This window comes from Falco biarmicus, chromosome 1 (genome assembly GCF_023638135.1).
Source record: "Falco biarmicus isolate bFalBia1 chromosome 1, bFalBia1.pri, whole genome shotgun sequence".
Classification (NCBI taxonomy): domain Eukaryota; kingdom Metazoa; phylum Chordata; class Aves; order Falconiformes; family Falconidae; genus Falco; species Falco biarmicus.
In genome coordinates this window covers 95,598,196-95,626,078 of record NC_079288.1, presented here as the reverse complement: position 1 = coordinate 95,626,078, position 27,883 = coordinate 95,598,196, and the positions used below count along the sequence as shown (strand labels likewise).

Genomic DNA, 27,883 nt, shown 5'->3' with positions numbered 1-27,883 from the left:
ATATGATATTCAAAAGAGGGGCTTTTTTTAACTGCATAGGTTGCTGAATTAAATGTACTGCTGTCAAATAAAAAATAGGTACAACAATCCATGAAAAGTATTTGCCATCACAGAGGTGGTACTACGATACCTTTGCAAAGTCATTTCTTTTAAGGAACTTGGACATGAACTAACAAGGCAGTTAGCCTTGCTGTCCCAAAGGATGATTATTTTGTGCAGATGTATTTTTATCTTTTGTTGCTAGTATGTCTAAGCTTAAGTATCCATAGTTCTGAACATTTTCTTCCTATTAGCCTGAGCTTACACTAAGAGGAGCTGTGCCCTAGTGGTATAAATCTCTGAAGCACTGGAATGAGGATTATTATACCATAACCTCTCAGTGATGATTCAAAGTTAGTACAATAACTTGAAACAAAATAACAATGACATTAATATTTATTTATGCATAATGACACATTACTAATGAGAAAAAAAGATTTAAATCCGTTTAGGTTGAAGTGATTACATTAATCTTTGATGGATAAATAAAATGTACATGCTATTTTTCTATGCACATAAATTAGTTGACCTTACCTGGCTCATCAGTTCCCATTTCATTCCATTTATTAAGCAGTTCTTTCTGTTCAGTTAAAGGCCTCTGGAAGGCATAAGAAGGTAACTCTTCTTTTTTTAACAAAATGAGTAAAAACATGCCTATTTCAAATACATAACTCAATGTAACACTTTAAAAAATAGATTGCACTAGAAAAACAAATATTTTTTTTTTTATACAAATTAGCCCCAGGCTGAAGGTATATTCTACTGTAGAAAGTCCAAGTTCCAGTTCAAGGAAAAAGGGAGCCCATTACATAGTTTCATGTGCTTACTAAGGAGTTTTAGGCTATTTAGTAGTCAGTTTCATATTACTGAAGACTTTCTGCTCCTTCCACAGAGCTGCTGGACTTTGTCATCAAATTTCTGTCCCTGGCATAGTCATGAAAAGCAAGCACAGCTACATCCTTTATCTCAGATGATGAACTACAGAGGTTCTGCTACCTGTCATAGATACACAACAGGAGAAAGATAACGAACAAAACATTCTAATATTCTACCCCAATTCCATGATTCTTAATATTAAAGCCTCTAAATTAATAAAAAACAAAACAGAGCAGATTGAATGACAGTCAAAATTAGCAATGTACCAGCACCTATCTCTGAGTACCAATTTAAATATAGCTTTCTCCAGCACACAAAGTATGTCTGCGCTGTGTACAGGCTATGCCCCTAGAAGTTATACAGCTGAGTATGTACGTAAAAATGCTCTGTTAAGAGCAATGAACATAGCAATTATCTTTCCAACATGCTGCTCCCTCAAAAGGATAATTACTGCAACAGTAAAGAGGAAGATCTACCTACAGACTTCATCGTCTCCTAAGTTGAGTTGGTGCGTACATTGCCACTGTCCCTGAAAACTACTCTGTATTAAAATTATTTGGATACCAGCCTTGCAGTTCTTGATAACCATGTGTAAAAAGAACATTACAAGTGCACAAGATGAGGCTTAATTTCCAAAAAATGTCAGTTTGGCAACAGAAAGTTGGTAATACATTACCTTCTGCGCTAGTGGGATACTGAGTTCTGTGCACATGCTGTTCAGACTTTTTAGAATTCGCTTCTCCCAGCTTCCCTAAAACACACACAAAAAATTAAATTTTATGGACTTTCTTTTTCTTCTAATAGCATTTATCATGTAATAACAAACAGCTTTTTAAAGTCATATATAAGAAAGGATAGCAAGAGTCACTGACCGACATCTGCAAAACTGTTAAGGGAACATTTGCAAACTTATTTAAATGGAAACAATAAAACAAAAAAATGTCACTTTTTACATCACAATAAAAAAACAGAAAAATGAGTTCTCACATTTCAGATCTCCAAAAAGCATGTATTTCACAATTACTGGTTTTTGACGTATGCCTAATGATCAAGCTTCCTTATATATCAACATTTAACATTTTTCAGACAATTACAAGCAGGGCAATCAACTGTGTACAGAGAATGCCTTCTCCACTTTGTGACCTGAAGAAAGTGCAAGTCTTTCTGCACAAAAGGTATCTTAGGTGCTCTCAGAAGTTTAAAAATTTAGCAATTTGGTATTCTTCAATGCTCCAAAAAATAGTTCTTCTAAAATAATGCTCATGAAATAGTTGTCTAATCAAAGAGAAAATGAGAAGTAGGCAATACCTCAGAAGCAAGTGGACAGCTTAAAGAGCAATCAGATTCTTCCAACTATTGCATTAGACTTCAAACTCACCATATGGTCCCTAATCCATGGATAATTCCTCTGAAGTTAATGCCAACCAGTATTTACTTCCTTGTCTATTGGCTTAGGATTTTGCTTCTGTGATTACAGCAGCACTGGTGGGTCTTATTTTTAATTTAGTTTTCTGTGGATGATGAGTCAGGCCTCAATCAAATGAATGGAAAGACTCCTCTTAATGTCATTTAGCTCTATTTATTAATTGCAAATTTTACAACAGTTAGTTACTGTCTAACCACATGTTCAAACTTAAAGTTCTGCCTAAAAGGGGCTGCAGTTTATTAGACAGGATGTAAATGAAGGGAAGGGCAGATGTTCAAATGTTCTGTCAAAAGAAAAATTATCTTGTCTATAATTGTTTCGGTTTAGCTTCCATTTAAAAGATCCTTTCATGAATTCTTCCATCAAACAAAATAGCTATCTTTCAACAGAAATTCCTTCTCACAATCAAGCAATCCCTTCACCTTCTCTTGTATAAACAAAACAGATCTGAGTTTAGACTGTAAGGAATGTTTTCCAAATTACAGTATTTTTTATAATATTCTGTATAGTAACATTTGTCTTTGTTGAACTTCATATGGTTCTTGTTAGACCGCTCTTCTAGTCTATTCAGGTGGCTGCAGGGTGGCTCTCCCCTCCAAAGCGTCCACGTCCCCAGTCAGTTTGGTATGATCTGCAAACTTCATCAGGGTACACTCGACCCCATCAAAATTAAGTGGGGGGAGCATGAATATGCTCCAAGATATAAAAGCTACAAAAGAAGCACAGAGGAGGCAGGTGGCAGCTTTCTAAGACCAAGAACCAGCTTGTTCTAATGAGCAATGGAGGTCAATACTCGGTATGACTGACAACTGCCAGACCAGACATTAACCCACATTGCATTGGGGATGCAACATGTCAGTAATAAATCACTTCTGGATACTCATAAAACTGTGTCATAATTCAGCCTTCAAGACTCTGCCCAGTAAAAGATGTTCAAATAAAAGCAAGCAAGTCAAAACAAAAATAAGGGTTACACAGCCTCTGCAAGCAAGACGCCCTTCCCCTCTTCCCAGGACAGTGCAGTTACCTGCAGTGAGCAGAAACAGAATGCAGTTTCCTCAACTGAAATAAAAGCCAGAGGCAGAGTTCACAAAGCCATTTCATTGATGGGAACAATACATTTTCCAAGACAATTCCTCTAATTTCACGAAGAAATTTAACACTAAGAAAACATGCTGCTGGGATTGCTGTGGTTACAATGATAACTTTCAGTAAAATAGTTGAAACTGAGGAAGACAGTACTGCTATTTGCGAAAAACTTCAAACATGTCTATTACAAATCAGATTTATCTTATCCTGTAGCAACGTCATTTATAAACCTTCACTGCAAGTAAATGAACCTGAGCGGACAAGAAATAAACTAAACAAAAATACGTCACAACTGCATATACTACCCAGGATTAGTTACAGGTTTTTTCAGAATAATGAATCCTAAAATTATTTCTTCTAGAAGATTAGGCAGAAATGTGATTCTTTCAGAGTGTACCCAGTCAGACCTACTCTGTGGGTAGAATTCAAGGTGCCTGGACACAGATTTCATTTGGTACATTTCCCCTAATCAACATCTGTAAATTTTAAAAAGAAGAGAAATACAGAAACTACGTTGGTACTGCTGTCATTCTAATGCTCAGAAACTTTTAATTTGGCCTCTGATAAGAGGCATAACTTAATTTAGGACACAAGAAACCAAATCAATACGTGATCTAAAAGAGACCTGAATATCCCTTAATCCAACTTCTATAACAAGAAACAGAAATTCTTTCAGGAATAATGAAAATGTTATCAAATTTATTTTGACTTTAATAATTTCCAAAGAAAACATTATTCTGTATCAACTATTCAAGCACTCTATTTTCTCAAAGAGATTTAGAAACTGGGAAAGGTAAATTGACTGTTGAAGGATCTTCAGCAGTCACAGCATTAGTATACGTTGTATTGTCATTTCAATACTTTCAGAGTCTATTCACTAGCCTGTTTCAAGAAAGAAAACTGGTAATTTACCTGTTTTTTTGTCCTTTAGGGATTATTTACCTCTTCTAGGAGAAACTACAATACAGATAGGAACATCTGTATTACACTTTAGAAAGTTCCTAGTACCCATGCTCCTATTGAAACTGTAAAGTTACTCATATTTGAAATAGGACTTGGGGAGTGCTCTAGCTCGTCACTATCAACATACAGTCAGAATGCTTTTTAGATTGTGTGTCTCTATAGCATATACAACATGGGGAATCTGGTCTTAGCTGGGCAAAACACCTACCAAAATATCAATAGCAAATACAACAATATACTTCAAGGTAATTTTCCAATCAAGTCTGTTGTTTATGTATGGACTTTCTTCAAAATGCAAGATCTGAAAACAAGCAAAGAGGAACATATAAAAATGTAATTACTGGGAGGTAAAGATTTGCTTTAGCAAAGCTCCACTTCAGTAAGATCTTCACAGACTTGGCTAGAAGCATGGAGGTAAAAAAAAATCTAACAAAGCAAGGCACATACAGGTTAAAATACAGACAATTATGGTCTTCTGCCTTCCTGGAAGTCTGAAGTGCAGCCCACCAGGGACATATTTATCTTTTTGGGTCCCTATATTTTTAGATAACCAGCTGATGCTACTCAAGTAGAACACACTGAATTCCTGTTAAGATTTCCTGTAGTAATATATAAAATTTCTAATTTTTGTGAATGTACTCCACCACTCTACTTTTAAGAGCTGCCCTACCTTCAGGAAGGTATACTGGATCACAGAAGATTACCCAGAGTTATGTTTCTGACTGCACAGATTTCAGATAAACCTATCAATTTTTTCATTGGTGACAGATTTAAAAGTAATGGAACAAAACTTTAAAGACAATCAAGCAAAAATAAGTATTATTAACTCAAACAACATGGGTTCTCTAGAGCCAGTAGAGTATCTCAGATTCCTTTGAAGATAGCTAGTTAACTTAATGTTGCCTTGCCCTGGAAAGCAACACCTTTCCCACTCTTATTGTGCTGGAGTCAAGCAGACCTAATCCAACAAAGAATTGGGGCTCCCTTCCTGTTTTCTTACTCTTTATACTTTGTAACTGGATGATGGGATATCTTTTCTTATCTACCTATCTCCTCCTCAAGTTTACTTTTTTAACATTTCTCTCAAAATCCTGAAACAAGCTCCCAGCTTACAGCTAAAAAAGGAAAAAGAACTTGTATGGATTAAAACATAGCAGTGCAAATTCACGGTAGTCCTATAACATACTATTAATTATAAGAGTTGATATTTACAGTGTTTGGTTTGTTGTGAACGTTGTAAAATCTACATAGGACAATTAAAAGACAGCCTCATGGGAGGTATCAGATTGTGGAAACATTTTTTAATATTTCTTTGGTCTCAGCTTGTTATGCTTCTCTTTAGCTCTTTTTGCTCTTATTTTTATGTTGTTCACTTCATTTCTTCATTGCTGTTCGCAGCAGAGTTGTTCTAAAACTAGCAAAGCCTTTCCAAGTGAACTCTGGGAGCAAAACAAACAGTTGAAGAGTTCTGCAATCATTTCCCCTCACCTACATGCAGATATGAAAATAGTCAATACGGCAGTTCAATGGATTCAGGAATGTTTCAACTCAGATCAGCCTCTGCTGGGCAGGTAAAGCAATTAGCCAAGTTCAAATTTTTAATCGTAGAATCTAGTGCTAATACTTTGCCTGCATGAAAAGGTGTAAGTTTTAAGCAATAATTCTGCTGTTTAACAAGGTGGGAAGGGGTGAGCTACCTCCCCAAAACTATAACCAGACCAAATACTTCAGAAAACACCAGAGATGTGAAATAACCTGATGTTTTAAACAAAGGTTCTAAATATTGTATCTGACATTTTTAAGGAAAAAAAAACCAAGACCTAGTATTACTCTGCCTAGGAAAGACCTAAACAACAGTGATCAACCTCAGCTGAAACACAGGACCAGCTCTCTAGCACACACTATTAGAAAATACATATTTTGTTACATTAATATTCAAAGGTGTGAAAATATTAATGCCAGTATTTTTTCTACACTGGACAATACCACAACTACATGAATGGTTTACAACATTACTACTTGTTGCCATTAATGCTCAATCCTTTCCTAGAAAGCTATTTTTCCTTTTGAGGTAGTGAAAAGAATAGAGTATAATAACTTCAGTCTGCCCCCTAAAAATGAGAAAACAGAACCAATTTAAAGAGAAAAAGGGTTAATTATGAAGATCTCAATATCTAGGAAAATACCAATATAGTTTCAATTACTAATTCAAAGTAATTCCAGTAACTGCTATCAAAGAAAGACAGTTTTCAGAGAGCATTACCCTTCTTTCCAGAACTCTGAAGTAGAGCAAAATTAATTAAGATAGAAAAGGATAAATAAAATGTCAACAAGCTCATAACAATGGAAACAGTATCTTAAACAGTGGCTGTGCATAATAAAAATAGAACATGACTTACATGGAAAACATTTTTCTACCAGGACAAATTTTATTGATAGAATCAAATTATTCTTTTCCAACTGTTGTCGTGCTAAAAGACAAATAAAATGAAAACATCTACCCACAAATAAAACAAAAATAGTCCTCCACCTTCAAAATGTAAATTAGATTTCCAATACCTAATAAAAGTAAATTGGTAAGTTTCCACTTTTATTTCTCTCCCCAAAGGTATTAGCAAGCTGTACATTTGCATTTTAGCCATTTCCAAATATTTGAAAAAAAAAAACCAAAATCATCAAAACACTTGACTTTGTAAGCTTTTAACATTGTTTATTGCTCTTTACTCAAAAAGAATAACAAAACCTCGTTGTGATTCAACTGATCTGATTATGATTGTTTTCTTATGGACCTATTACCTACAGCAATAAATGTGTGTTTATATTGAAAAACCAAACAATCACATGTATCTCAGTAGTTTTAGAAAGTATAATGTTAATTCCCTAACTGTGTATTCATTACTGTTCCACGACTATCACCATTTATCGGTACTTCTCTGTGAAAAGGATACATATTCCTTTATTGAAGAGTTGTATTTCAAGAAAGGATTTAAGAGGATCTACTGGTTTTGGCTGGGATAAAGTTTATTTTCTTCATAGTGGCTTGCATAGTGCTGTGTTTTGGATTTGTAACCAAAATAGTGTTGATAACACACCAGTGTTTTAGCTGTTGCTGAGAAGTCATACATAGCTTTGAGGCCTTTTCTGTTTCTTATGCTTCTGCACCAGCAAGTAGGCTGGGGGTGGACAAGAAGTTGGTCAGCTAGGACTGAGCAAAGGAACCATGTGACATCATGCTTTAAATAAAAAAGCTGAGAGAAAGAAGGAGAAAGGAGGGACATTCAGAGTTACAGTGTTTGTTTGCACAAGTAACTGTTACGTGTGATGGAGCCCTGCTTTTCTGGAGATGGCTAAACATCTGCCTGCTGATGGGAAGTAGTGAATGAATTCCTAATTTGCTTTGCTAGCATGCGTGGCTTTTGCTTTACCTATTAAACTGTCTTTATCACAAGTTTTCTCACTTTTGCCCTTCTGATTCTCTCCCTTATTCTGCTTGGGGGAGAGTGAGCAAGTGGCTGAGCTACCTACCAGGGCTAACCCACCCCAGAGGATATGGATGCCTAATACTCTTAGAAATCGGGGTATGAAATTTTGAAACTAGTAAAGATAGGATTTCTCCTAGTCATTCCTAAACTATTAGAAAAACAGTCTTTTCCACACAGAGCTAAAAATAACAGTTACCTTAAGTACTGCATACACTTCTATAAAATAATAACCAATGAAACTGGTTTAGACAAACATAGATATACCTCTGTGGTTTTCACATTAGTAAACTGATAAGAATGATTATTTTCAGGCAGTAAATTGTGGCATTACATTTCACACCACAGAACAAAAATTGTTTAATACAATCTTTGTCCCCAAACGCTAAAGACTGAAACCCAGGATAGCAGGATAAGACTTACAGGAATAAACAACAATATGATTGAAAAAATAACACAATTTGTTGAATACCTTGTAAAAGAATACTGCAATATATTTCTAGGCATGGCTGAGTTAAATACAATTTTATCCTTACCTCAGATGTTTTGGTTAGATCATATTCTTGAAGCATTTTTTTTTACATTTTTACGTAAAAAACTTTTTTATTTATTTCAAATGGCTTTTATTGGTGAGAAAATAAAACCAACGAAGCAAAAATATTTTTTCCTGACATGAAAAATCCTCATTTAATCTTTCATAGTCCAGTTTTTCTTATTCTCCTTCAATATGCCTTAAGATCCTGAGCACTTTTCACCTTCCTTTCACATTTTTAAGTATCAAATATGTCACCTTTCTGAAGATCTCGCTATCTCTGCAGCCTGTTGTCTTTCATTGCAAAACTGCTTGTGTCCCTTCAAAACTATTTATGTAAACCTAGGTGAAATGACCTATAGCTACACTTTTTCTTCTTCCCAAGAAAATCAAATTCTCCTCCTTGACATACTTCATATTGTCTCTAATCTAAATATTCACCTACCTGTCACTTTCATGATTGGAGAATTACTTGAGTATTTTTTGTATGTATGTAAAATGTCACATACACAACATTACTATTAACTTCAATGCAATTACAAATTTGTGTTTTTCCTAATGTATAAACCCTAGAAATTGTACAATAACATTATACAGAATAAATCTCAAATAGTGTAATGAAAAATCTGATATGAACGGTAAAATTGGTAACAACCAACCTGTGCTTTCCTCATATAAGCTAATGGTTCTTTCATATGCTCAGGCGGTGCTGCAGGATGACAGGGCGAAGGAAACCTTAAAAAGAATAGTATATTTTAAATGTTCAGATTTTTATTTTGCTTGATTAATTCTGTATTTGTAAAACTGAACATAACTCCTTTCAGCAGAGCACTAGTAAAACCACTGCATATGTTCATGAAAACTAAAAATAAAAAATGTTATTAGAAGTATTTCTTCCTCATCCTTTCCTATGGATGCAAACAATATAAAGATATGTGAGTATTAACATTTCAACATGAGTTCTTCTTATATACAAATAATGCTTACTCATAATTTCACATGTTTGTAAAGTCAAATAATTCTATGAACAAATCAGGTATTTTAATAGTGTATCCTCTTCACATTATGTCACCTTTATGACTCCCTGGAACTTTTACTATCCAGGACATTATTTTTTTCAAGAGATTATATATTTCTTGGAGGATTTCCTTTTAAAAATCAATAGAGAACATGTACATATCCAAAGCAATTAGAACTTTGTGGTGTTGACCTAAGCAAAATTGAATATGCACTCATAAACTGAATTGTGCCAAAATATAAAAGCTGGAACAAAAATTTAAAAAAACCAAACCAAAACACTAAATTATCTTCCCGTAGTAGTGCAGATTATTTCTAAACAAGTTATTGCCAAACATCTCATCCAGCTTATTGTTAATTGCTTCAAATGTCTTTCAGGAAACAAAATTTACGCAAGGTTTCTCTCACAGTTTGCCTGTTTCATTTGTTGAAACGTGTTCAATCAGTTCCTATCAGATGATTTTGGGAAATCCTCCCGAAATTTCTTCCCATTTGTAACTAGTAAAGTCATTCTTGTACTTGCTGCTAATTTGTTCTGGACAACTCTGTGCTCATATGTAAAATGGAATCAATAATAACGAATTTCAGCAAAGCTGTTTCTTGGCTTCTCTACAATGCTCATGACATCATGGTACTCTCTAGTTAATTTCAATCTTCCAGGACTATTTTCATTATTTTGCAGCTTTTTTCTGTGAACTCAAAGAAACTGTAAGTATTAGTCCAAAAGACAGGTAAATACTTTTCCCTTGAAAGATACAATGAAGACAACTCCTTACTAACAGACACACAGAATCAAGTCCCTTGTAGTACTAAGACACACTGTTCAAAACCGGTAACTCTAATAAGCTTGTTCAAATTAGCACAAATAGATTTGCATAAACATTTATTATATAGTTACTTTTACAACTATATAGGTTACAAAATCCCCTTTTCCACCTTGCCAGAACATAAAGGCAACTTACACTTCCCAGAATTTTGCTGAACAATAATAAAAAGGGTATTTTACAAATTTTAGTGTGTTTATAACCATATCCCAAGCATGATGACCACTGATCTGGTAGGTCTAGAGATCTAATATCTTAAATATTTTTTTAATAATTAATATAATAAAATATCTGTTATGCTGTCATAAACAGCTGAAACTAAAATTCATTTGCAGCAACCACCTCAGCTACGCAAGGATTTTATTATGACTGTCAGTACCTTTGGAAGTAAAATAACAAAGAAATTACTGAAGTAAAAAAATATGTTGATATTTCTTTTACTCGTTCCTTAAAACATACTTGAGTCCAATATATTCACTAGGGTGAAAGAGAAATAATAGCACTTTAAAAACAGAAATTAAGCAGGTACCCTTGGTTTGACAGATTTTGCAGATAATAATAACACATTATACACCTATATATACAAATGAATTAAAAGTAAATAATGTAAGCAGAACTTATTAAATAAAAATACTAAATTAACTCACACATTGAGTTCACTATAAACAGCATTCTGAAGCTTCTTTTCCCAACCTGTTAAAAAAAAAAAAAAAAAAAAAGATATCCAGAAGACAACTTTAGGAATTCATACTAATGGAAAATGTTGCTTCGCAGTCACTAGAATTTTCTGTCCTGTCTCAATTCATGTCTACCTACCAGACAGACAAGAGATGAAGAAACTTCAATCTAATTAAGACAGGAAAACCACAAGTTGAGACCTGTATAAAGGTTGAATATCCTCTATTTCCATCTACTGTTCAAATAATTACAACACAGTTTTGGTTAAATAATTATATGGTAGTTTTCAAAGCCTTCATATTATTAAAACAACTATAAATATTAGTAGACACAGTGTTCCCAATTATTATAAATCTTGTATCGCTTACCATCAAATCTTCATATTATTGTTACATAGCCCAAAACCTCCAATGAAACTTGGAAATTTAACTACGGCTAAAATTTTCAAGAATGCCTTCATGAATGCTAATTTCTGTTTTCAGAAGTGAGTGAACTCTTGTATTATTCAGAACTTTCAAAAAAATTACCAGTATCTTACAAAATTATAAAATCACTTCTTCGCATAGTATGTTTTTCAAAATACTGCTTGAATCCATGAAGTTCTTCACTTTTAATTTTCTCTATCTTGTTTAATAATCTGAAATGACTGAATGTCTGCTTCTGGCTACTGTCAGCAACAAGATACCAAGCTGCACAAAGTACTGTTTTCATCCTGCACCTCACATATGTTCTTATGTAGAGCTATACTATTCACAAATGTATCAATGAAGTATTACAAACCTGATGTCTTCAGAAAGTTCTTAATATCTTCTTTCAGTGATTCCAGTTTAATTTCTGGTTTATGTAGGCTAACCTAATATGAGAAATAAATAAATGAATAAATAAATCATCATCAAGCAAGCACTAAAAAGAAAGTAAACTGTGTATTTTAAGTTATGAAATAAGAAACATAATACATGCTTAAGGTTGCATACAAACTTCTATGTTTCCTTCTAACTTGACAACAGTAACTGCAGCCAAAAAAAATAAAATTCACCAACATTTTCCTCACTCTATGTCTTTGCTTTTACATCAGTGCTAAAAGCTGTATGTGGGGAAGGAAAGAGAGGAAGGAGAGGAAGTATGCAGTGACATATGTGCTTAATATTCTGAGTAGGTACACCAAATACTTAGTACAAATGCTAGATTCTACACATTATGACCAATCCTTTAAGGTACACAAGTAAATAACTAGCAGCCACTCACTGTATTCTACATGAAAGAATCAATCTGAAAATGTTCCATAACTTCTCACTTAACCTCTCACAGTTCACCTCTCTCAGATAAGGAATGTCATATTCGAACTTCAAATAAAAACTGTGGACCAAACAGCCCCCACCGCAGCTGTGACCACCGGTATATACAGCCTCTTGTAATGAAATGCACTCAACACAGACAATAAGGCACCAACCAGCTTTACAACTGTACCATGACACTACCACACAGATGTTCAGCAACAGCAGGAGCAGCTGCTATAGCATCTCCTTCTTCTATAGCTAGACAAGAAAACAAATAGACCACAAAGGCTGAAGAGGACAACAATCAGAAACTCAGGAGTTTCTGTGAAGTGACTTCTAATATGTATTTTCCTAAACATGGAGTGTGGCAACAGCGGATTAACACCAGAAGATAAAGCTAGAGGTTTAGAAAAGAGTATCAACCCTGGCTGCTAACCCGAAAATAATAGTGAGATTCTGTGTGCAAGTCAGGCCACTGCCATGACAGCTCAAGGCATATGTTAGAAGCATATGGCCCCATCATCTACCTAGAAATGTGAGATATCTCATACAAGCTACTCAGCAATATGCTGTAGGCCTATCAGCTGCTGCTTCATTTGCAGTAAGTTATGCTGCTATTAAAAATAAACTTTAACCAGCTTGTTCAGTTTGCCAGCCCTACCAGCACAGCATGCTTTAGCTCTATTACACAAAACCAACAAACTCCACAATCTTATCATTTGCCTCTCAGTTTATATATGGAAAAGGGTATTTGCTGTGCTGCACAGCTTGCCAGAGAAGCTGGTCTAGATGAATTCACAATGCAGAATTTTAAAGGAAATCTTTCTTTTTCCCTAGTTGAAAAGAGGAATGTCTAACAATGCAGAGACTGATAGCATCAGCATTTCTGCTCTTCTTTCAAGTCACCTTGCCATTACAGGTAAGGAAGGCTTTATATTTGGTTTATCAACTGCAATAGTGAAGAGACTGTAAGCATGCTTTCATGAGAAAGAAAGGTGATCATAAGCACAAGCCATAGGTGTGGTGAGTTGCGTAACTCATGTCAAATGACAAACATATTCCGTTCAGCACAATGGTAAAAGCTAGAGAAGGATCATTGCTAAAGGCTGGGAAAAAAAAGAAGGGTTTTCATGAGAGTTCTGGGGCAGCTCACAAAATACCCTTTTAAGCAAAAGCCTCAAGGAGTATTTGATGAAGGATTCCTTCTGAACCTACTTTGATGGAAAGTCCTGCGTCTGTTTTGGACTGACGTATGTCAGGCTGAGTTTAATTTTTTTCTGTTGCAAGGCAGTGGTTTTGTACCTCTCCTGTATGAATTTTAAATAAAGTAACACCCATCAAACTGGGCAGATTGTGCCTTACTGTTCCCCAGAAGTTTTTGCACATACTTCCATAAATGTTCAGCTTTGTCTTCTGCATTAAATATGGCCAATTTTAATACCAAGGTCCATGGGGGTTTTACCTGTGGAGCCTGGTACACATGCTTCAAAATCCTTTTTAGATATGCAAAAAACCCCTCACAAATACAACGCATTGACAGATGTTGTGATACATCAACAACAACAAAAGCTTTACGATCTACTAAAAAGTGGGTTCATTGTCTTGACACTGTAAACGGTGCAAGAAGTAACAGAAGTGCAATCAGGAGAACTGATTTTTAATCCCCTGCTGTTCACACACCTGTAAAATTTGTGAGCTCTTGGCTCATTGAGGAAGCTCTGACACTCATATTGATCACCTTTTTTTTTTTGTGGATTCCAGGAAACTCTGGAAATTGATATAGCGTATTGCACTAGAGGGGAGAAAAGAGTTCAGTCCACACAGACTACTTCCCATTTTCCCTGTCAGACCAAAAGATACAACAGAGGACTTTCTCATAAATTGCTGGTCCCAACAGAGCCTGTTCCCCACCTGTGGAACAAAAAACCCCAGTAACTCTATTGTACGCAGCGGGGTGGCAGTCAAAAAGGAAGCAGGACAGCACTTTCGGGAAAACTTTCTCCAAGGATTACATTACCGCATCAATGTCCACCAGTTAACTTCAGCCCTTCATGCCCATTTATTCAGTCACGTTCTATCTCACTATTCCTAGCTCTGCAGCAGCTGCAGTAAATATTCCTATGCTAATCTTTAATTTACCATAACTTCTATTTTTAGCCTCTTTCCCATGTCCTTTTCTTTCTCTTGACTGCAAAATGCTCTACTGAGAGAAATTTTCACATAAGAAACATGAGAAATCCCCTCCAGATTATTGGGGCAATTCTTGCGTCCCCACTCTTCCCGTTTCAGGATGCAATTGCCAAAGCCTCCTCCCATTTCTACTTTTTCTTTTGTTTACTTCTGGATTATGATTGATACATTCCTACAGTTTTAAGCAGAGCTACAGAGCCACAGAAACTGTCAGTTATGGACTCATTGCATACTGGATTGCTGATCAGTTTTCATATCAGAAATGAGATACCTGCAAGGTGAGGATCTGGCAGATTGTCCAGCTAGTGGCTGCAGACAGTTCCAACATAGAAGAAGAAAATACCCTAGCTCTGAATAACATAACCAAAGAAGAAAATATTTACTTCAGTAGTATCGAAATCCCTTCTGAACTGTTTTGCTGTAATTTAACAGAATGGTACCTCGTTGGAATGTATATGGGTGCATACAGGAACAAAATTGAGGAGTCAAAGAGACTTAGCAGAGCTGATGTTCCAAAATTACTAGACCAGGTCTCCCACATACTTTGATTTTCCTTTGGACTAATTGATCTAACTTCTTTCTGTGTTATACTATGTTGCAAAATACATTTAGGTGGTTTTATTTTAGGTGGGGTTTGTTTGTTGTAAACTGCTTGGTACCACCTACTGCCTAAGTGTCATTTGCATTTTCATCCCCTGTGAGTTTTTGGGAAAATGAAAAATATGTTGAAAAACTTTATTGATATAAAAACCATTACTATGATTTACACTGATAAAAATGCCTAGCTAAGATTTACTGGGGGGAAAAAACACCTTGATGAAATTTGTACTGATGAACTAAATTCACTTCCTGCATGATCATATGCAGCACACACCCAGGTATAACTACAGACTCTCCAATTTCAGTATATACATTTTGATGAAAGTATATCTTCCTCTTTCAAAAAAAAAAAATATCTGGTACTATAATGAGGCTATCACATTTACGGTAAAGGAGAGTGAGCAACCCATGAAGGCAAAGAGTGACAGCTAGACCAGGGAAGAAGGCTATTCGGAGACTCAGTCAGGCCAATACAGAATCCTGAAAGGAGACAGGGATGAATGTAGCATATTTCAGCAAGCAGTAAAAAATTATTTTTAATCAAAGTTAATATCTACCAGTTTCTTTTCCCATATAACTGGCATTGAGCATATTCTCATTGGATAGGGCACCACGTTTCAGGCATTGGGTGTCCACGTTCACCTACAGTCTTGGTCAACTTCTTGCAAATCAAGAAGCAACTGGCTGTCAGACAGACCTTCATAAAACAAGCTATCATTACAGCATTTCTTGGTACCCTCTTGTCCTTCAGCTGCACAGAAGAGCAAGGGTAGTTTTGCAACTTTCAAAATTTTGCCAAAACTTCTGAAAGGTGGTTAAGGTACCACTAACAATTTTCCATGTACATGTTCATTCCCTTTGATTTTGGCAAGGTATCCTGCTGAGATCTGGGCTGTCACCATCATAAGCGATACTCCAAATGTATTACACTGTCTGCACTTGGATGCCAAGATGGAAGAGAATCCAGACACTCAACACTGATGTGGCTGAAAGCAAGCAAAAGGACAGCACAGTGCTAGGTGGGAAAAGTCAGTGGGCACAGTATATTGATTCATAGAGCAACTGAACGCAGAGACAAATCTATTTGCAAATTAGCATCAAGATTTGGCAATGGCATTCAGTCATCATGACTGGAGCAGCCCTGATCATGCAAGAGGACAGGACAGATGGGCCATCAAGACATCAAGCACTCAAAGTATAGGAAAATAGCTAGAGGACCAACAACATACTATAAAGAGGAGGCGTGACAGAACAAAGTGTCCCAGCATAACTCCCATGTTAAACTATATCTTTTCTCAACAAAAATAAACACTGTGGAGAAGTGATCCAACTATACTGAAATGTGGAACTCCATCAGGTGAACACATTTTTTTATCCTGTTGCAAACAGTTCTACAAATAACTTTACACAACCTAAACATTTTTACAGGCTATCCACCATAACTTCTCTTCAAAGCCTTTTTTGTTTAGGTTAAGTATGTATTCATATATATACACATTTAGCAATCTCCTCTCCATACCTTGTTCATACCTCCTGGTACCTCCTAAAATCTTTTCTCATTCCCAAATTTGTCAGAGTGGGGTAGAACAGGGTGTCAAGAGCTCTCAGAGCATTTATTACATTCATTATGATTCTGCACATGTGCACAATGTTTTTAGCTTTTATTGCTATTATTTCCCAAATTACAATAAAGCACACTACCCCATACATAGTCCAACTTCAGCAGAAGTAAATTCAATGAAAGCTAATAAATATTCACCTTTTCTCACATAGCCCATTCTGCCATAACTAAATTTTATCAGGATCAAGCCAACTTGTTAAAAACCACTTCAAGCACTACCACAATCATTTCAACATAAACACTCTCCAAACACTTAAAATCCTAGAAATTTAAGGGAGTGATTTTGGTTTTGGCTTACACATTCCTGTAACAGAAAGAGGAATCATGCTGAGCATAACTAAAGAAATTTCAGTAAGTGTAAAACCCTGATTACATTGACAATTTTCCAACCCTTCTACATTTCTACAGCAATTACATTACGGAAACAGTATTGTGAACTAACTTATACAACTAAAAATAACCTAGCAGTTGAAACAGAGAGCTTCAATTGGCCTCATACAGGAATAAAGAACTTCAAATGTTATGTTCTCCTACAAGATAAGCAGGATACATTTTTAATAATAAAATTATGTTTTAATACATTTTCTGTTTTATTTGAATATAAAATTAATGCTGCAAATAGAATACGCATACACAAGGCAAAACATGTAATTACATTACTAGACAAAAAAAATAACCTGCGAATCAAGCTTACATTTCTTCTGAACTCCATAATCTGTTCAACATATACACAACTGGATTCAATTTAAAATTCACTGTACTGCAAATGTTACTGCTGAACCATTTAAACCAAAGTACAAACCCTTTCAGGAGGGTAGATAAAGCCCTTTGTTAAATACAATGCATGAAACCAAATAGTTAATTATCTATGATGACTCATGAGCCTACATTTATTTGCTAAGTTTTATTAAGTAAAGGCTACATTTCACAAAAACATTCTCCTTCTTAATTTGATCTTTCACTTAAGTAGGAATCAGTAACAATTTCTTTTTTAACTGTTGGAGAAAAATGTCATGAAAAGAATATTCTCAGGTATCTTGCAAACCATTCACTCCACAGAAATTATCGTAAGATGTTTACCTGTACTCCATTTACTAGCACACAGTTGGGCAACACCCCAAGCCCCAAAGCAAGTTCCTCTCCTTCTTTGCCCAGTGCTTGCAGTCTTGTGAAGACCCTAAACTCTCACTTCAATTAGTATTTTCTTTAAGTCTTTCTGGTACTAGTCACAGGTCTCCTCAAAGAGTGATGGCACAGTCCTCTCCTCTGGACAATCATTCTGATCATGATACATTCTAGCAATCTCCTCTACATACCTTGTTCATACCTCCTAGTACCTCCTAAAATCTTTTCTCACTCCCAGACTTGTCAGACTGGGGTGGAACAGGGTGTCAAGGCTGATTCTTATGCTTAAGTTACCACTTTCAGCCAAATTTGACAGCCATTATCTTGTTTTTCTACAAGGTCTCCTTCAAGTTGTCCCACCACAGACATACCGACAAGAAACAAATCTGAAAACATCTACACAGAAAATGCCCCACGGGACTCCTAGTATTGTGAGTTTTCCTCATTCAAATTAAAAACACAATCTAAAACCTTTATCTTTCATTTTAGTTTCTCTCCTGCTTTAGAAAAGTTCTTTAGGAATAAACTGCTGAGGGTTTGCTTGTTGGTTGGTTTTCGCGGTTGTTTTCTTTTTTTCTAACTTTACTTGTTATTTGCCCCTGGCCACTAGAGGTTCCAGGCAACCCAGAGCCAGACTGATTTCTATTAAAGATTTGCAGAGGACAAAAATTAAGACTGATTAATCTTAACTGATTAATAAAGCCTGATTTCCTTCAAACATAATGAAAAACAAAGTTTCTATATTTTCCGCAAATGAAAATGTGATAAAAAGGTAGCACTTTTTTCATGGTTTGTTCCATTTTTATTGTCAGTTCACTGACAAAGATTTTCTCTAAAACAAAATTTTAGTAAGATTTCACAAAAAAAAAATAATTTCAAACTGCATTTTGTGATTGAATATGTCTGTGTCTCAGTTTTTCTAACCACCCCTAATTTTTACCTTAAACACATTTACAATTCAGAAAGCGAAGAGAAAAATTAAGACAAAAGCAAGCAAATTTGGTTACAAAGTCACAGTGAAAGCTGTGCCTAAGAAAATGAGATCAGATTTCTCCTCTGATATGCCAGCAGCAATGCTACCTGTTGAAAAGCTGCTATCTAATATTTTGGCCCTTTGTAACTGTTATTCTTTACTTTCAAAGGCACTACAAAATATGCTTAGAAGACATTCCAAAGCAAATGACAGGCATGTTTATACGCTTTCCTGCATTAATCTCCTTGTATTAACTGCAGCCACATTATCAACATACCAAAACTCAACCCACAAAATCAACCTAAAGTTTATTTTCCAAATCATCACTAACAAGAATATGACCCTATCTCTACTTCAGCCTTCGGGACAAAAATGTGATTATCTTGGTATCCCCTGAGCTCAAGCTGTGACAAGCAAATCATTTGGTGCCCATGCCAAACTTATTTCAAAGAGACTGTGTATCACAGTCTTAACACTAGTTCGGGCTCTCAGTGACAGTCAAGCATAGCACTGGTGTGATTTGTTAATAACCACAGGGCTACTGTATCACCTCTCACAAATAATGTCAAGATACTGTGTTTTCCCCAAAATTCTATGAACTCATGAAAGAAACTTTCCATTTTGAGCTCTCCTTCCTAGAAATTAAAAGAGATTAATTTACAAAACAGTTTTTGTTGGTAGTTAAAACACTGTTTCTGAGACTAGATGACCTCTCAAAAATTTCAGGCAATATTATAATGGACCTTAAGATCTGTTCTGACTCTTATAATTTCAGAGATGCTAAGCATTTTTGAGGAATCAGTATCAGCAACATTGTTTTCTGCATTGACAGATAAAGAGGAATTTTTGTAAAGGCAAAATACAACTGCAGTGCAGCTATCCAAAACAATAGGTAAGTTTTATTTTGAAAAAAAACACAGTATGCATCCCCCAAAACAGCTTAAAATCACCTAAAAAGGGAGCACCCATAGATCAATACTTCAGCCAGTGCAGAACAAGCATTGTTCAGAAACTGGTAACCAGCAGATGGAAAAAAACCCATCACATCCTATCAATGAACTGTAGTTCAGGTGTGATGCACAGCAATAGCAAAGAATTCATATTTGATAATGCAACTTCAGAACTACCCCGTGTAATGGGAGGGAAATAAAGCATTAATTTAATAATGTAACAAAATTCAGAAACTTTCAGAATTACGTACAGCTACTATGGGATGGACAAAGACAGGGAACTCGCTGACAGGGCCTTTGCAACTGCATACCAGAGCAATAATATCACTATATAAGCATTATAAATAAAACAAGTCTATACTGTACATGAAAGAACATAAATGCAAGCAAGGTCAACAAAAAATTCAGTAAAGGAGAACATACAGATTCAGGGTATACATTTGGCCCTATTAATTTAAAATACAAGCCCCAAAAGATGACTCTTTACATTGAAAAATCCTCTAGTTGATGTATCTATAAACTTTCCAGTCTTTCAGATCACTACACTGAACTATAGCTCTGATTTAATCTTCTATTACAAATACTTCAAATACCTGCTCTAAAAATCAACCTGAATATTTGTTGCCCTGTTTATTTTCTTTTTCCTTAGCACTTCATATGACTGAAATAATCTTCTAATCTATATATACCCATGAGTTTTCTTCTCCAAGGAATCAGTAAAACTGTTTTTCAAAGCTATCGTGACAGATTCAGCTGTGGTCATTACACTGTTTTATTTATTTTATAGGTTACTTTATGCTTTGATTATGCAGAGTTTCTGCTTGTATTGAGTAAATTCATACGCTATAGAGTCAAGAAGGGATTTAGGCCTTAACTATCCTTTCAGACATCAGTCATCACCATAGAAAGACACTGCTAAGGTCCTCAGAGTGTCCACCTGTACAAAACAGCCATCCACCAGCAGCATTTAAACACCTCACCAAGTCCTGGCAACACCAAGCTTCCTCATGTTTCAAAACAAACATGCAAAGTATTAAATGACTGTGAAATCAGATCTCACAGGAGAGAAAAACAAAAAGAATGAATGCAGAGATAAGTACATACAGGTTTTATCACAATCAGTAACAAGGCTGTTAAAAGAGAGTTCTGTTTACTGCCTTTATTGAGGACAATCTCTTGAACCTGACCCTCCACACCTCATGTAAAGCTATTTGGGATGCTGAATTCCCCAACACTTCACAGAACCCAACATCTCTACTCTTTTATAATGCCAGCCCCCTTCAAGTCATGCAAATTTGCTTAATCACATATTCAGAGAGCAGTCAACCAACAGGAGTAAAGCAGACACATATATTTTAAAAAGCATTTAGAGTCCAAATCAGCAGATTTAAAACCAAAACAAACCAGAAAGGGCATGCAGTGACATCAGTTGCTATTCAGACACTGAGTCACATTCAGAGAAGAAAATCCCGTTTCATTTAAAAACCCAACAAAACTAAGGCAGATAATGGACACTGTACCCTAAAAAAATCTGTATAATTTTAAGCAGTTTGTAATAAAAAGAAAAATAATTCCAAGATTTTATAAAACCCAATCCAAAATATTTCAGAAACGCACAGTAATTGTTATAGGACCACTGCTATATTATTATGGTCAGGAAAACTGACACAATTTTAACCTGAAACATCCTAAATGAAGTTCAGCTGAAATATGACAATCTGCACTTGAAACCAGGCAAGTTACTAAATATAAAAAAGCAATTCTTTTCCCAGCTACAAAAATGCACTTTCATGGGCGCGTTTCATTTTATTGTCACTGCCTTTCACGAAACCCTCCTTTTCTCAGGGGCACTCCGGAAGAGGCGGGGGTGGGCGGTATTTAAACCTTCCCAAATTAGCGATTAAAAGAGAAAAGAGATTCATTTTAGGCACTATTTGAAGCAATGAGATTTCAAGAGGACAGTCTTCACATTCCATGCGAAATGCTTCAGTCCCAAGGAGAAACTACAAGCACAGCTCTAGAAGCCACCCAGACAGCCCTCCGGCCCGGTCGGGGAGGGAGGCCCGGCGAAGCCTGGAGCCCCCTGCCGCCGGTGGAGGCCGCACGGGCCGGGCCGGGGGCGACGACCGGGAACAAAGCGCCGGGGAGGGGGAGCGGGAAACGGAGGCGGGCCTGGGGGCACAGCGCCAGGTTGGGGCTCACCCGGGCCTGTCGCTCCAGCTGGGAGTGGAGGCTGGAGCCCTTCAGCCGCTGCACGATCCGCGCTATGGTGAGGGACAGCCCGCTGTCCGGGTCCAGCATCGCGGCGCGTGGGCCACGCCCGTCGCCGGGCTGCCGCACCGGGCCGCTTTCGCCGCGACACCCCGCCGCGTTCACCGGCGTTACCCGGCAACGGCGGGAGCGGAGGCGGGCCTCAGCCGCTGCGTCCGGGTGGAAAGCGACGCCTCCCAGAAAGGTTCCCAGCCGCACGATGGGGACTTGAGCGGGACAGCGCGCCCTCCGCTGCCTGGCGTGGCGCAGACCCCCGGCCGCTCAACTCAGGAGCCCCCAAGCTGTCCCCAGAGCCGGGGAGGCCGCCCCGGTGGTGCCTTCAGCTGCCGCCTCTCCCTGGGCACCTGACAGGCTTCCTCCAGCCCACGGGCCACATGCCACAGGGCTGGGCAATGGTTGCCTAAAGCTCTGGTGAAAATCTCACGCGGTGCTTCTGTTTCCTAAACAAACGTTTATAATGTATCATGGCTAGAAAGGATGTCAGAAATAAGCGTAAGGAAAGCCTACATGTGGGTCTTGGGCTTTAGCTGCCCGGCCTGAGTGCCAGCACCTGGCCATGCCAGTGTGGGAGACACCCGAAGGTGCCCAGCCTGCCCGCTGTGCCCTTGGGCTCTGCCGAGCCTGCAGGGAGACCTGCCTCATCCCCGCAGCTGTGTGGCCGCTGCAGCCTGGCATGAGTGTCCAGCTGCTCTCCCGGTAGTGGCAGGTTCCTGACAGCAGCCTGCAAAGGCATTTGTAGCTGCTGTCCCTCGGCAGTTGCCACCTGCCAGGCCAGGTGGGCTGTAACGGGCTATGCGCATCCCAGGTCTGTCTTAATAATGAGTTAAATAATATCTTACATCATCATTACTTACAACTTCATTAACCAGCCTTGTTTTGCCTTGGAAAGGACTAAGCTTTCCCTCACAACCAGCCATTGCGCCTCGGCTGAGCTGCTGCAATCAGTAGCTGTAGGGCAGCATCTTCGTCAACTGCTTCTAGGCCAGGGCTGACGGTGAAAGGGCTTGAAACTCATTTCAGTGCGGTCAGAAATATTAGCTTAAAAACATCTTTAGCTGTGGTTTAAGTGGCTTTGCACCAGTGTGACATAGACAGATTCATGTCATTAGAACCTGAGAGAGAGTTTTAACAGCTGGTTTTTAGGGTCTGAGGTATCACATCCAGATGGTGTGAGCAGGAGATTGAGCCACGAGGCTCCCTTCTGTGTGCTTCTGGCAGGGGTCCACAAACTACGTCCCGTGGGCTGGATACGGCCCCCCAGGGTCCTCAATCCAGCCCCCGGTATTTACAGACCCCCCCGCCTCCCCCCGCCAGGGCTTGGGGGGGAAACCAAGCAGCCGCAGATGACTGCCTGCCACTGCATCCGCGCGCTGGCCCCCTGGTTAAAAAGTTTGAGGAGCCGTGTTCTGGAGGAATACTGCTTGACCTGTACTCAGGTGAAGTTTTATTGCGCTCTTGAATATGTTACCCCTGCCTGCTCAGTATGGTGAGGCATTAATTCAGGCTCTGTACCAGGAGCAGGCACAGCCCTTATTTAAGCACAGCAGCTGTGTGGCGCTATATGCATCTCGTTGAGTGATGTAAATGCAAGGAATTTTAATCCACTTAGTCCTTCAGGGGAAATCTATTCCTATGTGCATCAGTAACAGGACCATGTAATCAAATTCTCACTTAATAAACTAATTTACTAAGCTGAAATGCTAATTTTGAAATCCCAGCATAATTAATAAATAAGCTAAGAAAGTTCAAGGAGGTAACATGGAAAAACTGATTATTGACCTCCAAAGCCTAGCATTAATACTTATTTTCAGCTCTGAGGATGGCCATGCCTCTGTTAAACAAAGAATGTTTCAAGATTCTGAAACATCAGGTTGTAACTTTCACTGCTGTGAGTGACAGGTAAGGAAACGAAGATAGGTGTCATCAGTTAACTTGCTAGGAAAAACAACTAGATGTAAAAGGTATAAAACTGAACTCATCTGTCTGCAAACTCTTTTGACTTATCTGTGAGAATTTCTGGATAAAATAAGTTTTAAAAAAGAATAGTAATAGAAGATCAGAAATAAAAGTTCTTTAACCAACTGTAGAGAAAACTGAAGTTTCTCTTAGTCATTTATGCTAACTCAAAAAACTGAGGAGAGCTTGCTTCTCGATTCATGGAGAGCACAGGGAGATCAACTGCCCAGTTGTCCAGCAATGCCCTTCTGATTTACAAGTTTTCTGACATTTCTGCTCTTACATGCATATGTGAAGTCAGGGGCAACAGTGAGCACATTTTTTTTTCCTCTGTGTATTGGGAGTTAATGAAATATTTGCCTACATTTTCAACTGAACAAGCATACAAAGTATAGTAGCTTTGCATGCTCGTTCATAATAAAATTCTGCAAAGAGTTCACATGAAGACAGTATCTCTCCTCGATATTTTTTATTTTCATTGAGGAGGATTATTTGTGTAGGAACTTTGCCTGCTCAGACAAGCACATGGAAATAACCAGGGCATGCCACTAAGCTCCACAGCTCAGTGTCTGTAAGTCCAGGGTTTTACATTGCAGCTGCTAGTGTGAGCGTAAGCCCTTCCCTCTTGCCTGGCACAGTCCTCAGCAGCATTTTCTTTTCCAGTTTTTGGGAGAACCTGTGGACTGCCACAGGGATGGCAATCTCACATTGCCTTTGGCAAGTATGTTATTTATCAGGACTGCTTGATATGTGGGGACTCAGGCTTGTTACATTACTACTGGTAGCACAACATGGTGTCTGGCTGGACACCATGGTGTTTTCCGTTCTGTGGTCTGCAGGGACCACATTCAGCCAAATGGCAGGTTGTGGAGAGGGACAGAAGATGTGACACCTTACTGGTAAGAAGTGTGAGTTCCCCTGCTCCTGGGGAATATGGGGAGATGATACATCAGGTGAGTTTCATGTGCAATGCATAAGACTTTGCAGGTCTGCAAAAGCCATCCGTATCTCTATAGGTCAACAGGAGAAAAAATTAACGCTGGCTACATATGAAGAATTTCCCGGAGTTGACTACCCCTGCTCCAAATCTGCCTTTGTTGCTCTCTGCATGTGCACATCTGTCACTCTTCATTCCCTGTTTTTCTAGACTGTTTCCAGTCTGGTTTCCATCCTCCTATGCACTAGGTTTCTCTTTGGTCAGTTACATCTCCAGTATGGGCAGGAAAACTTGTAAATACCAATCAAACCTAAAAAGCAAGGTGATATAAAGAGATAATCTTTACAGAATATCACTGAGGGCTATTAACAGCTTCTTGTGAATCCTTACCATATCCAGTGAAGCAATCTCATGCTTAAGTGCCTGCTTCTCTTTTGTCTCCTTACAAGGACCTTACTGCATAGCAGCTTGAGAAATGCAGGGTCATTGTTAAAAAAAAATAAATCACTTGAATGACAGGCATTGGCAGGAATCTCAACCAATTCTTTAGCCTGTCCCCCTGGTATCACATGACTGGCTTAACTTGGTTCGTGTGATAAGTGCTTGACAATTACTGCTTTTTCGTCATGATTTACTTTTAAATTATAAGTAACCAACTGCAGTACAGACAGTGTAGAGTGGGTTTATGATGTCCAGTACCACATACTAGAGGCAGCTTGCTGGTTTTATCAGAAGGTCTGGTGTAGTTTTTCTGTTGTTTTGGGGGGGTTGGGGTTGGTTTCTTTGTGGTTGTTGTTGTTGGTTGGTTGGTTGGTTTTTTGGTTTTTGTGGTCTTTCCCTCTCTTCATCTCAGTCCTACACCCTTGAACACCAATTCCCTTCTTCTTTGTATTCCACCTCCATTTACAGCTGCAGTGCTCTACAGTGTTACACCTTTCTTTAACGTGTTTTGTGTCAAGTTACTGCAGTTAACTGTACCTGATACTTGTATCCCAAGTGTCTTTCATTTATCTGCCACTGCAGGTCTGGAAAGCATCAACAACTTGGCAAGGGAAAGGAAAAATTACAGTCAGTATCTGATATATTTCAGCCATACTCTCTCCATCTTTCCCCTGGTGGGTTTTTGATTGAGGGGAGGATATGACACAACAGATACATCATACTGTCATATTTAAGGCCACATGAGACAAAATACATTTTAATGCTTCCAAATTATTTGGAAGACCAGTTTATTTCCTGGATTGTAAAGGCAGTCAGTAAAAAGGAAAAACATCCAAAGGATGCACTGAGTGCCTGGAAGCTTGACTTTTTCCATACACTATGTATGGACCAGGCAGCGCTATCTGCAGGTATCACCAAAGGAGGCAGTTGCCTGGTATAACAGAATAAATGATGAGGGAAGTCAACAAAATCCCAGCAATGTTAATAAAATCCCAACAGTCCCAATCCCCAAATCCCAGCAGTCAAGAAAATCCCAGCATTTTCAGTCAGCTGTTCCCAAGACACTCTTCCCCTAAGCCATTCACAACACTCATGCTGTCCTGATCCCATCTTCATCTTTCATTTTCTTCCTGCTAGAAGTGCCAAGTCATGAAGTCTCCTCTTAAGGCTACTTTCTCTGCTGGGGGAACAGGGGTGGGGAGGGACTGGAAGGAAGATGCTGCCCCTTTACCTGTGCTGGGGGCGGGTGCATTCATGCAGGCAGTGCTGGCAGGGTAAGGGAACAAGGTATGGTGCAGAATAGGATTAAGTATGCAATCATTGTCACTTATTACTGTAGAGAAGCCACGTACCTTTCCTTGACACCCTGCATAACAGGGAGTTAATGCTTTCCAGGTGGAGCTACATATTGCATTCACCCTGACAATGTATCATAAATATTGTGTAGGTCTCCAAGTTGTTCCTTCTGTTTTTGTCCTACATGAGACACTGCCAGGAGAATGACAGCATGTGCAATCCCTAATGGCAGACTGGGTTGTATGTAAGGATGGCTGTGTCCCGATCAGCCAAGTGCCACAGAAACCCAGGTTTAAAAAGAAACAACCACCACCACCCCCAAAAAAACCCAACAACAAATTTGTGTGCCAAAACAAAAGGATAAGATATTAAAGGGGAAAAAAACCCCAGACTCAAACAAAAACCACACACATCCTTCCCATGCCCAAAGTGCTCTGTATTTGCCTTCCTTCAGACAGGAAAACAGGGCATTTTTATACCCTCTCAGGTAAACTGGATTTTTGTTGTTGTTTTGAATTTTTTTATCTAAAAATCTACTTCTTTCCAGACCTTCATTTCTTCTTTCTCCACTTGGAACCATTTTAACCCAGGAGAGTTTAAAATCCATAACCCTGATCCTTCATCTCAAGCCATTAGCAGAACTTCTCTTGTGACCTAAAGCATCAGGTTCAAACAGCCGCTCCCTGGATTTCTCATCCAAGCACATTCTTTCAGAGAACATCATGTTCGGTCCTTTGCTTAGTGTGCTCACTCTTTATATTAAACTAATGTATATTAAACTTTAATCTCAGTTATGGGTCAGTCCTGCAGGTTCACCTTTATAACAGCCACTGCTTTCCTTGTGCAGTCAGAACCATGAGCTGATAACAGAGAGGCATGACAAAAAAGAAATTTCTGTCACTGCCTCACCCTCATCAATTTCAAGCTTTATTCAAATTACTGCACAAAAAGTGACAGTGCATATTTTGACAAGTTTCAATACTTTATTTAAAATAATCAGTATCTGTGGAGTAATGAGATTTTTTTGCCCAAATACCACTGATGCAATCTGAAGAATGTAGGAAGCTTAGGTGATGTACTTTCACTTATCAGGGAAGAAAACGTCTCTTATTTCAGACTACTGTTCATGAGAAGTAATATATTTTATCTAATACGTGGCTGAACTTGAGAGCTAGACTTTGACTACCAATGACATCAAGGATTATCAGTCTAGTTCTAGGAGTTTCACATTGCTTCAGTACTTGATTTTAGGTAATTTCCTTCCGGACCTTGGCTTTGCTTTAGATAGGTATAAGCCACATCCTAGAGAGGATCATGTATGTC

At 38.0% G+C, this 27,883-nt stretch overlaps 1 protein-coding gene across 1 annotated transcript in view; it reads right to left on the bottom strand.

Moving 5' to 3' along the window:
* TBC1D19 (TBC1 domain family member 19) overlaps positions 1 to 22,021 on the bottom strand; it is a 53,440-nt gene extending 31,419 nt beyond the window's left edge. Inside the window, exons 1-6 of the mRNA XM_056326636.1 lie at positions 21,862 to 22,021; positions 11,704 to 11,776; positions 10,893 to 10,938; positions 9,064 to 9,139; positions 1,592 to 1,666; positions 574 to 637 (exon numbers count right to left, since the gene is read on the bottom strand). Coding sequence (XP_056182611.1) covers positions 574 to 637; positions 1,592 to 1,666; positions 9,064 to 9,139; positions 10,893 to 10,938; positions 11,704 to 11,776; positions 21,862 to 21,960 — 433 coding nt within the window. The 5' untranslated portion in view covers positions 21,961 to 22,021. The remainder of the gene's footprint in view (positions 1 to 573; positions 638 to 1,591; positions 1,667 to 9,063; positions 9,140 to 10,892; positions 10,939 to 11,703; positions 11,777 to 21,861) is intronic.
* Between the last annotated feature and the right edge of the window lie 5,862 nt (positions 22,022 to 27,883).